General features: G+C 49.2%; 1 protein-coding gene across 2 annotated transcripts in view; it reads left to right on the forward strand.

The window, feature by feature from the left end:
• RAP1GDS1 (Rap1 GTPase-GDP dissociation stimulator 1) overlaps positions 1 to 15,166 on the forward strand; it is a 108,064-nt gene that overhangs the window by 38,832 nt on the left and 54,066 nt on the right. For both annotated transcript variants that reach the window (XM_038769171.1, XM_038769172.1), the window contains exons 2-4: positions 3,442 to 3,549; positions 5,764 to 5,886; positions 9,286 to 9,411. In XM_038769171.1, coding sequence (XP_038625099.1) covers positions 3,442 to 3,549; positions 5,764 to 5,886; positions 9,286 to 9,411 — 357 coding nt within the window. The remainder of the gene's footprint in view (positions 1 to 3,441; positions 3,550 to 5,763; positions 5,887 to 9,285; positions 9,412 to 15,166) is intronic.

The following is a 15,166-nucleotide window of genomic DNA, read 5'->3' on the forward strand; positions in this document are numbered from 1 at the left end:
GAGCGCTTACTATGTGCAGAGCACTGTACTAAGCGCTTGGGAAGTACAAATTGGCAACACATAGGGACAGTCCCTACCCAACAGTGGGCTCACAGTCTAAAAGGGGGAGGCAGAGAACAAAACCAAACATACTAACAAAATAAAATAAATAGGATAGATATGTACAAATAAAATAAGTAGAGTAAAAAATATGTACAAACATATATACATATATACAGGTGCTGTGGGGAAGGGAAGGAGGTAAGATGGGGGGGATGGAGAGGGGGACGAGGGGGAGAGGAAGGAAGGGGCTCAGTCTGGGAAGGCTCAGTGGCAAGAGCCCGGGCTTTGGAGTCAGAGGTCATGGGTTCAAATCCCGGCTCCGCCGATTGTCAGCCGTGCGACTTGGGGCAAGTCACTTCCCTTCTCTGGGCCTCGGTTCCCGCATCTGTCAAATGGGGATGAAGACCGGGAGCCCCCCCGTGGGACAACCTGCTCACCATGTAACCGCCCCGGCGCTTAGGACAGGGCTTTGCGCGTAGTAAGCGCTTTAATAAACGCCCTCATCGCTATTGTTATCAAAAGGTGGGATTAGAGTCATTAGATTAGTGCTAGCTGGAGTGGGAGAGCTTCCCACTGTAGCCGGGCTCGATTTGGATTACGTCCCTGCTCCTGGCCCCGTTGGCATGGAAACCCAATTTACCCCTCTTTTTGCAAAAGGACAAATCCATCCCGATTAAGGTGAGTCATCAGATGCAGCGGGAATTTCTGGGGTGCGGCTGCGACTCCGTGGACTGTGCCCGTAACGGGAATTCTAGCGCAGGAAGCTTCCAGACAAAACTCGGCCATCCAGGGAGAACTGAAGGCTTACGATGTAAAACTCGGATTTCAACCCCTTTTTCTTGTTTTGTACATCCGGAGACACTTCTAAGGCAGGCAGAGCTAAAAAGTCATTTTTGCTGTTAGTTGTAATGCACAGAGGTTCTGGGCGATTGTCTTCCGGTCATAAAAAATAATGGTATTTATTAAGTCCTGCGATGGAGCCAGGAGTGCGCTATATAAATAGGTTGGACCCAGTTCTTGTCCCCCGCGGGGCTCCATTTCACAGATCAGTCAATCAGTTGTATTTATTGAGCGCTTACTGTGTGCAGAGCACTGTACTAAGCGCTTGGGAAGTACAGGTTGGCAACATGTAGAGACAGTCCCTACCCAACAGTGGGCTCATCAGTCTAGAAGGGGGAGACAGACAACAAAACAGAACATATTAACAAAATAAAATAAATAGAATAGATATGTACAAGTAAAATAAATAAATAAATAGAGTAATAAATCTGCACAAACATATATACATATATATAGGTGCTGTGGGGAAGGGAAGGAGGTAAGGTGGGGAGGATGGAGAGGGGGAGGAGGGAGAGATGAGGTGAGACTAAGGCCCAGAGAATAATAATGATAATAATAATAATAATGGCATTTGTTAAGCGCTTACTATGTGCAAAGCACTGTTCTAAGCACTGGGGAGGATACAAGGTGATCAGGTTGTCCCACGGGGGGCTCACAGTCTTCATCCCCATTTTCCAGATGAGGGAACTGAGGCCCAGAGAAGTGAAGTGACTTGCCCAAAGTCCCCCAGCTGACAGTTGGTGGAGCCGGAATTTGAACCTATGACCTCGGACTCCCAAGCCCGGGCTCTTTCCACTGAGTCACACTGCTTCTCATACTATTATTAGTGTTATTATCATTTCTGTATATGTGTATATATGTTTGTACACATTTATTACTCTTTATTTGACTTGACTGAGCCCCTTCCTTCCTCTCCCCCTCGTCCCCCTCTCCATCCCCCCATCTTACCTCCTTCCCTTCCCCACAGCACCTGTATATATGTATATATGTTTGTACGTATTTAGTACTCTATTTTATTTGTACATATCTATTCTATTTATTTTATTTTGTTAGTATGTTTGGTTTTGTTCTCTGTCTCCCCCTTTTAGACTGTGAGCCCACTGTTGGGTAGGGACTGTCTCTATATGTTGCCAATTTGTACTTCCCAAGCGCTTAGTACAGTGCTCTGCACATAGTAAGCGCTCAATAAATATGATTGATGATGATGATGATGATGTACATATTTATTCTATTCATTTTCTTTTGTGAATATGCTTTGTTTTGTTGTCTGTCTCCCCGTTCTAGACTGTGAGCCCACTGTTGGGTAGGGCCCGGCTCTAGATGTTGCCGATTTGTACTTCTCTCCCCCTCGTCCCCCTCCCCATCCCCGCCGTCTTACCTCCTTCCCCTCCCCACAGCACCTGTATATATGTATATATGTTTGTACGGGTTTATTACTCTATTTACTTGTACATATTTATTCTATTGATTTTATTTTGTGAATATGTCCTGTCTTGTTGTCTGTCTCCCCCTTCTAGACTGTGAGCCTGCTGTTGGGTAGGGACCGTCTCTATATGTTGCCAACTTGAACTTCCCAAGCGCTTAGTCCAGTGCTCTGCACACAGTAAGCGCTCAATAAATACGATTGAATCAATGAATGAATGAATAAATACGAATGAATGAATTTCTAGGCTGTGAGCCCGCTGTTGGGTAGGGACCGTCTCTATATGTTGCCAACTTGGACTTCCCAAGTGCTTAGTGCAGTGCTCTGCACACAGTAAGCGCTCAATAAATACGATTGACTGAGTGAATGAATTTCTAGACTGTGAGGCCATTGCTGGGTAGGGACCGTCTCAATATGTTGCCGATTTGTACTTCCCAAGCGCTTAGTACAGTGCTCTGCACACAGTAAGCGCTCAATAAATGCGATTGAATGAATGAATGAATTTCTAGACTGTGAGCCCGCTGTTGGGTAGGGACCGTCTCTATATGTTGCCAACTTGGACTTCCCAAGCGCTTAGTGCAGTGCTCTGCACACAGTAAGCGCTCAATAAATACGACTGAATCAATGAATGAATAAATAGGAATGAATGAATTTCTAGACTGTGAGCCCGTTGCTGGGTAGGGACCGTCTCTATATGTTGCCGACTTGGACTTCCCAAGCGCTTAGTGCAGTGCTCTGCCCACAGTAAGCGCTCAATAAATACGATTGAATGAATGAATAAATACGAATGAATGAATTTCTAGACTGTGAGCCCGTTGCTGGGTAGGGACCGTCTGTATATGTTGCCGACTTGTACTTCCCAAGCGCTTAGTGCAGTGCTCTGCACACAGTAAGCGCTCAATAAATACGATTGAATGAATGAATAAATGCGAATGAATGAATTTCTAGACTGTGAGCCGGTAGGGACCGTCTCTATATGTTGCCAACTTGGACTTCCCAAGCGCTTAGCGCAGTGCTCCGCACGCAGTGAGGCTCAGTAAATACGACGGAATGAATGGATTTCACGATGTCCGCGATGAAGCCGTGTTCCGGAGAGATGGATTTATTTTTCCTTGGTCCTTTGTGTCGCCCGGCAGAGGATCTCGGCGACGCCTTGAAGAAGCTGAAGTTGGCGTCCACAGACAACCCAGACGGGAGCCTGGAAGAATGTCTGGACTGCGTCCTCCAAGCCCTGGCGCAAAACAGTAAGCCCGTGTCGGCCGCGGCCGAGCGAAATCCCACCGTCATTCGTTCAGTCGTGTTTCTCCTTTGCCTACAGCGCAATAATAATAATAATAATAATGATAATAATAATAATAATAATATTGGCATTTATTAAGCGCTTACTATGTGCAAAGCACTGTTCTAAGCGCCGGGGAGGTTACAAGGTGATCAGGCTGTCCCACGGGGGTGCTCACAGTCTTCATCCCCATTTTACAGAGGAGGGAACTGAGGCCCAGAGAAGTGAAGTGACTTGCCCAAAGTCACACAGCTGACAGTTGGCGGAGCTGGGATTCGAACCCATGACCTCTGACTCCAAAGCCCGTGCTCTTTCCACTGAGCCACGCTGCTTCTGTGTTTCTCCTTTGCGTACAGCGCTGTAATAATCATCATAATAATAATAATAACGGCATTTATTAAGCGCTTACTAAGCACTGTTCTAAGTGCTGGGGAGGTTCCAAGGTGATCAGGTTGTTCCACGGGGAGCTCACAGTCTTCATCCCCATTTTACAGAGGAGGGAACTGAGGCGCAGAGAAGTGAAGTGACTTGCCCAAAGTCACACAGCTGACAGTTGGCGGAGCTGGGATTCGAACCCATGACCTCTGTCTCCAAAGCCTGTGCTCTTTCCACTGAGCCATGCATCTTCTGTGTTTCTCCTTTGCCTACAGCGCTGTAATAATCATCATCATCATAATAATAATGGCATTTATTAAGCGCTTACTAAGCACTGTTCTAAGCGCTGGGGAGGTTCCAAGGTGATCAGGCTGTCCCACGGGGGGCTCACAGTCTTCATCCCCATTTTACAGGTGAGGGAACTGAGGCCCAGAGAAGTGAAGTGACTTGCCCAAAGTCACACAGCTGACAGTTGGCGGAGCTGGGATTCGAACCCATGACCTCTGACTCCAAAGCCCGGGCTCTTTCCACCGAGCCACGCTGCTTCTGTGTTTCTCCTTTGCCTACAGCGCTGTAATAATCATCATCATCATAATAATAATAACGGCATTTATTAAGCGCTTACTAAGCACTGTTCTAAGCGCTGGGGAGGTTCCAAGGTGATCAGGTTGTCCCACGGGGAGCTCACAGTCTTCATCCCCATTTTACAGGGGAGGGAACTGAGGCCCAGAGAAGTGAAGTGACTCGCCCAAAGTCACACAGCTGACAGTTGGCGGAGCTGGGATTCGAACCCATGACCTCTGACTGCAAAGCCTGTGCTCTTTCCACTGAGCCACACTGCTTCCGTGTTTCTCCTTTGCCTACAAGCGCTGTAATAATCATCATCATCATAATAATAATAACAGCATTTATTAAGCGCTTACTAAGCACTGTTCTAAGCGCTGGGGAGGTTCCAAGGTGATCAGGTTGTTCCACGGGGAGCTCACAGTCTTCATCCCCATTTTACAGAGGAGGGAACTGAGGCCCAGAGAAGTGAAGTGACTTGCCCAAAGTCACACAGCTGACAGTTGGCGGAGCTGGGATTCGAACCCATGACCTCTGACTCCAAAGCCCAGGCTCTTTCCACTGAGCCACGCTGCTTCCGTGTTTCTCCTTTGCCTACAGCGCTGTAATAATCATAATAATCATAATAATAATAATGGCATTTATTAAGCGCTTACTAAGCACTGTTCTAAGCGCTGGGGAGGTTCCAGGGTGATCAGGCTGTCCCACGGGGGGCTCACAGTCTTCATCCCCATTTTACAGGGGAGGGAACTGAGGCCCAGAGAAGTGAAGTGACTCGCCCAAAGTCACACAGCTGACAAGTGGCGGAGCCGGGATTAGAGCCCCGCAGTAATGAGTCCAGCAGTTGGCACATAATAGGCGCTGAACAAATCCCACCTTTGTGTAGCTGCGTCCGCCGAAAGGAGTGCTTAGTACAGTGCTCTGCCACTCAGTGGCTGGTTAGTCGTCATCATCATCATCAATCGTATTTATTGAGCGCTTACTAAGCGCTTGGGAAGTACAAATTGGCAACATATAGAGACAGTCCCTACCCAACAGTGGGCTCACAATGCCAGGGATTGACGGAGATGGGGAATAAAGAGGAAGGACCAGGTGAAGAGTGGGAATGAAAGCTCAGTTGTCCCCCTCTTCCCCCTGAAGGGGTGGGCCGTGTTTGTGTTTGTGTGGACGCCGGAGGAACACAGCCAGTGCAGCGCTGCAGATCGTCACGACAACGCTCTTTGCGCTCCCTCTCTTTCAGATGCAGAGACGAGCGAGAAGCTCCAAGAAAGCGGGATCCTTCAAGTCTTTGCCACCACGTTGGTGCCCCAGCTGCCCTGCACAGCTAAAGTAGCCAACATCATAGCAGAAGTCGCCAAAAACGGTGAGGTTTGGCGCCAAAGTCTTCCCTGCCAGAATTCCTTCCGTATCTGTGGGCCGTGGGTTCCATTTATTCCCACTTATCTCGGCTTCCCTTTGGTAGATAATAATAATAAAATTGTTAAGCACTTACTATGTGCCAAGCACTGTACTAAGCGCTGGGGAGGATACAAGGTGATCAGGTGGTCCCACGTGGGGCTCACACTCTTAATCCCCGTTTTACAGATGAGGTAACTGAGGCACAGGGAATAATAATGATGGCATTTGTTAAGCGCTTACTATGTGCAAAGCACTGTTCTGAGCGCTGGGGAGGACACAAGGTGATCAGGTGGTCCCATAGGGGGCTCACACTCTTAATCTCCGTTTTACAGATGAGGTAACTGAGGCACAGGGAATAATAATGATGGCATTTGTTAAGCGCTTACTATGTGCAAAGCACTGTACCAAGCGCTGGGAAGGACACAAGGTGATCAGGTGGTCCCATGGGGGGCTCACACTCTTAATCTCCGTTTTACAGATGAGGTAACTGAGGCACAGGGAATAATAATGATGGCATTTGTTAAGTGCTTACTATGTGCAAAGCACTGTACCAAGCACTGGGAAGGACACAAGGTGATCAGGTGGTCCCACGTGGGGCTCACACTCTTAATCCCCGTTTTACAGATGAGGTAACTGAGGCACAGGGAATAATAAGGATGGCATTTGTTAAGCGCTTACTATGTGCAAAGCACTGTTCTGAGCTCTGGGGAGGATACAAGGTGATCAGGTGGTCCCACGTGGGGCTCACACTCTTCATCCCCGTTTTACAGATGAGGTCACTGAGGCACTGAGAATAATAATGCTGGCATTTGTTAAGCGCTTACTATGTGCAAAGCACTGTACTAAGCGCTGAGAAGGACACAAGGTGATCAGGTGGTCCCACGGGGGGCTCACACTCTTAATCCCCGTTTTACAGATGAGGTCACTGAGGCACAGGGAATAATAATGATGGCATTTGTTAAGCGCTTACTATGTGCAAAGCACTGTTCTGAGCTCTGGGGAGGATACAAGGTGATCAGGTGGTCCCACGTGGGGCTCACACTCTTCCTCCCCGTTTTACAGATGAGGTCACTGAGGCACTGAGAATAATAATGCTGGCATTTGTTAAGCGCTTACTATGTGCAAAGCACTGTACTAAGCGCTGAGAAGGACACAAGGTGATCAGGTGGTCCCACGGGGGGCTCACACTCTTAATCCCCGTTTTACAGATGAGGTCACTGAGGCACAGGGAATAATAATGATGGCATTTGTTAAGCGCTTACTATGTGCAAAGCACTGTTCTGAGCTCTGGGGAGGATACAAGGTGATCAGGTGGTCCCACGTGGGGCTCACACTCTTCCTCCCCGTTTTACAGATGAGGTCACTGAGGCACTGAGAATAATAATGATGGCATTTGTTAAGCGCTTACTATGTGCAAAGCACTGTACTAAGCGCTGAGAAGGACACAAGGTGATCAGGTGGTCCCACGGGGGGCTCACACTCTTAATCCCCGTTTTACAGATGAGGTAACTGAGGCACAGGGAATAATAATGATGGCATTTGTTAAGCGCTTACTATGTGCAAAGCACTGTTCTGAGCGCTGGGGAGGACACAAGGTGATCAGGTGGTCCCACGGGGGGCTCACACTCTTCATCCCCGTTTTACAGATGAGGTCACTGAGGCACTGAGAATAATAATGATGGCATTTGTTAAGCGCTTACTATGTGCAAAGCACTGTACTAAGCGCTGGGAAGGACACAAGGTGATCAGGTGGTCCCACGGGGGGCTCACACTCTTAATCCCCGTTTTACAGATGAGGTCACTGAGGCACAGGGAATAATAATGATGGCATTTGTTAAGCGCTTACTATGTGCAAAGCACTGTTCTGAGCGCTGGGGAGGATACAAGGTGATCAGGTTGTCCCACGTGGGGCTCACACTCTTAATCCCCGTTTTACAGATGAGGTAATTGAGGCACTGAGAATAATAATGATGGCATTTGTTAAGTGCTTACTATGTGCAAAGCACTGTACCAAGCGCTGGGAAGGACACAAGGTGATCAGGTGGTCCCACGTGGGGCTCACACTCTTAATCTCCGTTTTACAGATGAGGTAACTGAGGCACAGGGAATAATAATGATGGCATTTGTTAAGCGCTTACTATGTGCAAAGCACTGTACCAAGCGCTGGGAAGGACACAAGGTGATCAGGTGGTCCCACGTGGGGCTCACACTCTTAATCTCCGTTTTACAGATGAGGTAACTGAGGCACAGGGCATAATAATGATGGCATTTGTTAAGCGCTTACTATGTGCAAAGCACTGTTCTGAGCTCTGGGGAGGATACAAGGTGATCAGGTGGTCCCACGTGGGGCTCACACTCTTCATCCCCGTTTTACAGATGAGGTCACTGAGGCACAGATAATAATAATGATGGCATTTGTTAAGCGCTTACTGTGTGCAAAGCACTGTTCTGAGCGCTGGGGAGGATACAAGGTGATCAGGTTGTCCCACATGGGGCTCACACTCTTAATCCCCGTTTTACAGATGAGGTCACTGAGGCACAGGGAATAATAATGATGGCATTTGTTAAGCGCTTACTATGTGCAAAGCACTGTTCTGAGCGCTGGGGAGGATACAAGGTGATCAGGTTGTCCCACGTGGAGCGCTCACTCTTAATCCCCATTTTACAGATGAGGGAACTGAGGCCCAGAGAAGTGAAGTGACTTGCCCAGAGTCACATAGCTGACAAGTGGCAGAGGCAGGATTAGAACCCATGACCTCTGGCTCCCAAGCCCGGGCTCTTTCCACTGAACCACGCAGCTTCTCTCCCTTTCAACCACAGCCCTCATGTCCGTATCTGCCCATTGTCAGGTAGGGACCGTCTCTGTATGTTCATTCATTCATTCATTCATTCAATCGTATTTATTGAGCACTTACTGTGTGCAGAGCACTGTACTAAGCGCTTGGGAAGTCCAATTTGGCAACATATAGAGACCCAACAGCGGGCTCACCCAACTTGTACTTCCCAGGCGCTTAGTCCAGTGCTCTGCACACAGTAAGCGCTCAATAAATACGATTGAATGGATGAATGTCTGTAATTCAGTTATTTCTATCAAGGTCTGTCTTCCCCGCTCCGAACCATGAGCTCGTCGAGGGCAGGGAGTGTGTCTGTTCTATTATTCCGCCGTACACCACTCAATCAATCAATCGTATTTACTGAGCGCTTACTGTGTGCAGAGCACTGTACTAAGCGCTTGGGAAGTCCAAGTTGGCAACAGATAGAGACGGTCTCTAGAAGAGCGCTCGATCCCGCGCCCTGCCCACGGTGGGCGCGCAGCAAATGCGTCGCCCGACCCTAACCGCCCCGCCTCCCTCATCGTTGGCAGAATTCATGCGGATCCCCTGCGTGGACGCCGGTCTCATCCGCCCGCTCGTGCAGCTGTTGAACTGCAAGGATCAGGAAGTGCTGCTTCAAACGGGCCGGGCCCTGGGGAACATCTGCTACGACAGCCGTAAGTCCGGCTCCCCCCTGCCTCGGCAGACGGGGGGCTTGGCGCCGCGTGTCGGGGGCGAGGGGGACGCAGCCGGGACGAACCGGGCCCGCTGTTGAGGCGCCGAAAGGGAAGCCGAAGCCATTCCTCCGCCGCCTCGTCCCACCCGGCTCGGTGCCGGTCCCATCCCGGGGGTGCCAGGGATTTTCACTCCTTGCTGCCGGGCAGCCCCGCTCGGACCTCGGGTCTGAGGCTGGACAACAAAGCGGACCCACTCTAGGCCCCGGCAGGCCGTACCGCCGCTCTCAGATCCTTAGATATTCCCGGGAGGCCGCGACCCAGGCTGTCCACCCTTCCACGCCCCCGCAATTCTGACCCCGGGTAGGATCGGGAGGCTCCTCCCGGCCCCGCTTCGGGACACGGCATCCCACCGTTCGACCGCCGTCGCGAGCGTCGCCGCCTCGGTTCGGCCCTCAACGTCGGTTTCCCCCGGCCCCCCTCCCTTCCGACGTGGTCGCCGTCCCCTCTCTGGGCTTCCCCGTCTCGTCGGCTGAAAGCCACAGAATCCCTTAGCTTTCTCCCGCGAGTCAAGATTATTTATTTTATTTCGTTAGTATGTTTGGTTTTGTTCTCTGTCTCCCCCTTTGAGACTGTGAGCCCACTGTTGGGTAGGGACTGTCTCTGTATGTCGCCAGATTGTACTTCCCAAGCGCTTAGTACAGTGCTCTGCACACCGTAAGCGCTCAATAAATACGATTGATGATGATTTCCTCCGAATCCTGACCCACAGAGTCACAGGGAGCAGCGATCGTTTAGATTTGCCGGTTGACTTTGGTCGGGAAGACTCTCCGGCTTTCCCTGAGGCTCCTCTCCCCTGGGAAATTCTTATTTTTTACCGCCCCGGGGCAGGGTCCGCGGACTGAGTGGGGCGACTGGGGTTCGCGGAGAGCTCCTTCTCCGGGTTAAAAATGGATGGATTGGTGAAGTGGAGGCCGTGAGCCCTGTGCCCCCGTGGGGTTCGTGTTCCCGACGAGCGGGACGCGGTGTAAGCGTGGAGGACACGGGCTGGATGTTGGCCCGACTTAGAGGTCGGTTCCCTCCGCCGGCGCTCGGGGCTCCGTGGATTTCTCCCGCGGTTGACCAGCCGTTCCGAATCGTCCCCAAATTCCCCACCCAGGGATCGGGGAAGCTTCCATTTCAGGTCGACGTGGCCGCTTCGGACCGCCCCACGCCGTTTTGTGTCTCTTCCTCACGGGACCGGCACGGAGAAGCCCCGTCCGGCTCCGTGCCGGGAACGCTTCACTTCCCCGTTTAGGCTGGCGGTTGGGCGTCGGAGCCGCCAAAGATCCTCTCCAGAGTGAGAGCGCCCGACGAGGGGAAGCGTGCGCTTTCGGGGTCCGATCACGAGGCGATAAGCCTTCACTTGGGGGTACCAGCCGTGGCTCAGTCGGCTCCCGGGGGCCGCGAACCTCGCCACCCGCGACGCCGAGTCGTTTCTGCGGCTCCTTGCCGTGAGAAGGGGCGGACGCCGAGGACGTTTTCGAGGTTTTCCAAACGGTTTTCCGTTCTCTCCCCGAGCTACGGTCCCCCCCGGGTGAGACGCGCGTTGCGTCTGCCGGGCGGACGTTGCCGCGTTTCTATGGCTCGCCTCGAGCTCTTCCCGGGTTTTCTAAGGAGAGCAATGAAACGAGGGCAATAAATGACGAGTGGGTGAAAATAGCGCCTCTGATTAAACGGGAATCCATTCCTGAAGCGTCGAGATATTTTTAGCCGGTTCTGTTTTCGCCGCGTGGATCAGAGCCCGTGGGGGTTGCCACTAAGCTTGCGGAGGCTGATTTTGAATTTTCAGGTAGTAAACGGTTTCACCTGGCGGTCCAATCCCGGTTAAAATTCCCGGGAAAGCTCCTCTCGCCTGTAACTTTGGAAAAGAGGCCTCACTAAGCCCCCCTTTCCTCTTTTCCGACTGCCTTCTGCGTCGCCTGGACTTGCTCCCTTTATTCACGCCCCCCCATTCACGCCCCCCCCCCCGCCCCACAGCACTTATATCCATATCTCGTAATTTATTCATATTAATATCTGTCTCCCCTGCTAGACTGTAAGGTCTTTGCGGGCAGGGGATTTGTCTATTTATAATAATAATGATAATGATGGTATTTGCTAAGCACTTACTATGTGCAAAGCATGTTTATTGTTACATTGTAATAATAATCATTATTATTTTGGTATTTGTTAAGCGCTTACCGTGTGCAAAGCACCGTTCTAAGCGCTGGGGAAGATGCAAGGTGATCAGGTTGTCCCATGTGGGGCTCACAGTCTTAATCCCCATTTTGCAGATGAGGTAACTGAGGCCCAGAGAAGTGAAGTGACTTGCCCAAAGTCACACAGCTGACAAGTGGCAGAGCTGGGATTTGAACCCCTGACCTCTGACTCCAAAGCCCAGGCTCTTTCCACTGAGCCATGCTGCTTCTCAATAATAATAGTATAATCAATCAATCAATCAATCAATCAATTGTATTTCTTGAGCACTTACTGTGTGCAGAGCACTGTACTAAGCGCTTGGGAAGTACAAGTTGGCAACATATAAAGACAGTCCCTACCCAACAGTGGGCTCACAGTCTAAAAGTATAATAGTATGTAATAATAATGAATAATAATAGTAATAATAATTTTGGTATCAAGTGCTTAGGGTATGATAAGCACTGTACTGAGCATTGGGGTAGATAGAAGCTAGTCAGGTTGGGCGTAGTCCACGTCCCACATGGGGCTTAATCTCCGTTTTACAGATGAGGTAGTTGAGGCCCAGAGAAGTGACATACCCAGGGACACACAGCAGGGCCGGGATTTGAACTCAGGTCCTCCAACCCCCCGACCTGTGCGCTTTCCATTGGGCCACTCTGCTTCTAGTGGACACCTAGGAAGGAAAGTCAGATTTTAAGGTCAGGGATATTCCAGATTCTAGACGGGTCTGTGCCATTTTTAAGACATTTTCACACCAGAGCCGCAGGATTTGCTTCCTGAGAGGACCAGAGGGAACTTTGGAGACGAATAAGGGGTTTTTTGGGGTTTTTTTTAGCCTCCCATTTCGTCTTTCATGTAGAGATGAACGAGTCAAGCCAGGACAAGTCTTTCATCAAATAAAAAAAGCCTGTGCTCCCTTTTCATTCCTTTGCTTCCAGAAATCTTTCAGCGCGGGCAGAGCTATGGTTTTATCTATTGAAAAGGCTCCAAATAGCATTCCAGCAAAAAGTAATATTCCCACCCTTGTACCCTTTTCCATAGCCCAAAATACTCAATGTCATACGCTTCATTCATTCATTCATTCAATCGTATTTATTATTAATAATACTACTAATAATGGCATTTATTAAGCGCTTACTATGTGCAGCGCTGGGGAGGTTACAAGGTGATCAGGGTGGCCCAAGGGGGCTCACAGTCTTAATCCCCGTTTTACAGATGAGGTAACTGAGGCCCAGAGAAGTGACTTGCCCAAAGAGAAGTGACCTGCCCAAAGTCACTTTACTGAGCACTTACTGTGTGCAGAGCACTGTACTGAGCGCTTGGAAAGTACAGCTCGGCAACAGAGACAGTCTATTCCCTGCCCAACAACGGGCTCACAGTCTTGAAAAATGGTATTCATTCCTTGTCGTATTTAGTGAGCGCTCACTGTGTGCAGAGCACTGTACTAAGCGCTTGGGAAGTCCAAGTTGGCCACATATAGAGACGGTCCCTACCCGACGACGGGCTCACGTGATTCTCGGACCAGAAAATAGGACCGAAAGAAGAACGGGAAATTGGAACGGAAGAGTCAGAGATGCTTTGGGGAAGTAGCAATATTCATTTATTCCGTCGTATTTATTGGGCACTTACTGTGTGCAGAGCACTGTACTAAGCGCTTGGGAAGTGGAAGTCGGCAACATATAGAAAATTGCCAACCCAACAACGGGCTCACGGTCTAGAAGGGGGAGACAGACAACAAAACCAAACATCTAGACAGGTGTCAAAACTGTCAGAATAAATAGAATTATAGCTATATGCACGTCATTAATAAAATAAAGCTGAAAAATGGCAGGAAGGCAAGCTGTAGCCCGGTCGGCAACCCTGTGAAAGGACTTTTGGAAATTCCTCCCTTCTAGGCCTCAGATCTTCCTGGTTTGCCTCAGCGGGTGACGGGAACCATTTTGCCGAATTTAAATGGGACAACTCGTAGGAGGAATTACTGCCAGCGCTTAGAACAGTGCTTTGCACAGAGTAAGCGCTTAATAAATGCTATTATTATTATTATTAAGGAGGGCATTTGGACTTTAAGTGTCTGAGTTTAGTGCAAAAGAATAAATGTCCCCAACAAGATATGTATTACTTTTTTTATTCATTCATTCAGTTCATTGTCGTATTTATTGAGCGCCTACTGTGTGCAGAGCACTGTACTAAGCGCTTGGGAAGTGGAAGTTGGGTCCCTACCCAACAACGGGCTCATAGTCTAGAAGGGGGAGACAGACAACAGAACCAAACATGTAGACGGGTGTCAAAGCTGTCAGAATAAATAGAATTATAGCTATATGCACATCATTAATAAAATAGAGAGTAGATGTGTACAAGTAAAATAAATACAGAGAAATAGAATTGTAGCTATGTGCACGTCGTTAATAAAATAAATAGAGAGCAAATATGTACAAGTAAAATAAATACAGAGAAGCAGCATGGCCTAGTGGAGAGGTCACAGGCCTGGGACTCAGAGGACCTGGGTTCTAATCCTGCCTCTGCCCCTTGTCTGCTGTGTGACCTTGGGCAAATCACTTCCCTTCTGTGTGCCTCAGTCTCCTCATCCGTAAAATGGGGGTTTAAGTACCCGATCTCCCTCCTACTTAGACTGTGAGCCCCACGTGGGGCAAAGGTTGCTTCCAACCTGATGAACCGGAATCTACCCCGACGCTTAGTACAATTCCTGGCACGTAGTAAGTGCCGAACAAATACCACAGTCAATATTTTGGCTACCAGGAGGACGGGGTCAGAGCTCAAAAACGACAGGAAGGCAAGCTGTAGCCCAGTCGGCAACCCTGTGAAAGGACTTTTGGAAATTCCTCCCTTCTAGGCCTCAGATCTTCCTGGTTTGCCTCAGCGGGTGACGGGAACCATTTTGCCGAATTTAAATGGGACAACTCGTAGGAGGAATTACTGCCAGCGCTTAGAACAGTGCTTTGCACAGAGTAAGCGCTTAATAAATGCTATTATTATTATTATTAAGGAGGGCATTTGGACTTTAAGTGTCTGAGTTTAGTGCAAAAGAATAAACGTCCCCAACAAGATATGTATTACTTTTTTTATTCATTCGTTCAATTCATTCAATCGTATTTATTGAGCGCTTAGTGTGCAGAGCACTGTACTAAGCACTTGAGAAGTACAAGTTGGCAACATATAGAGATGGTCCCTATCCAACAGCAGGCCCCCAGTCTAGAAGGGGAAGACAGACAACAAAACATATTAACAAAATAAGGTAAATAGGATAAATATATACAAGTAAAATAAATAGAGTAATAAATATGTACAAACATATATACATATATACAGGTGCTGTGGGGAGGGGAAGGAGGTAATGCGGGGGGATGGGGAGGGGGACAGGAAGGAGGGGGCTCAGTCTGGGAAGGCCTCCTGGAGGAGGTGAGCTCTCAGTATTCATTCATTCATTCAATCGTATTTATTGAGCACTTCCTGGGTGCAGAGCACTGTACTGAGCGCTTGGGAAGCCCAAGTTGGCAACATATAGAGACGGGCCCTACCC

This window comes from Tachyglossus aculeatus, chromosome X5 (genome assembly GCF_015852505.1).
Source record: "Tachyglossus aculeatus isolate mTacAcu1 chromosome X5, mTacAcu1.pri, whole genome shotgun sequence".
NCBI classification, from domain to species: Eukaryota; Metazoa; Chordata; class Mammalia; order Monotremata; family Tachyglossidae; genus Tachyglossus; species Tachyglossus aculeatus.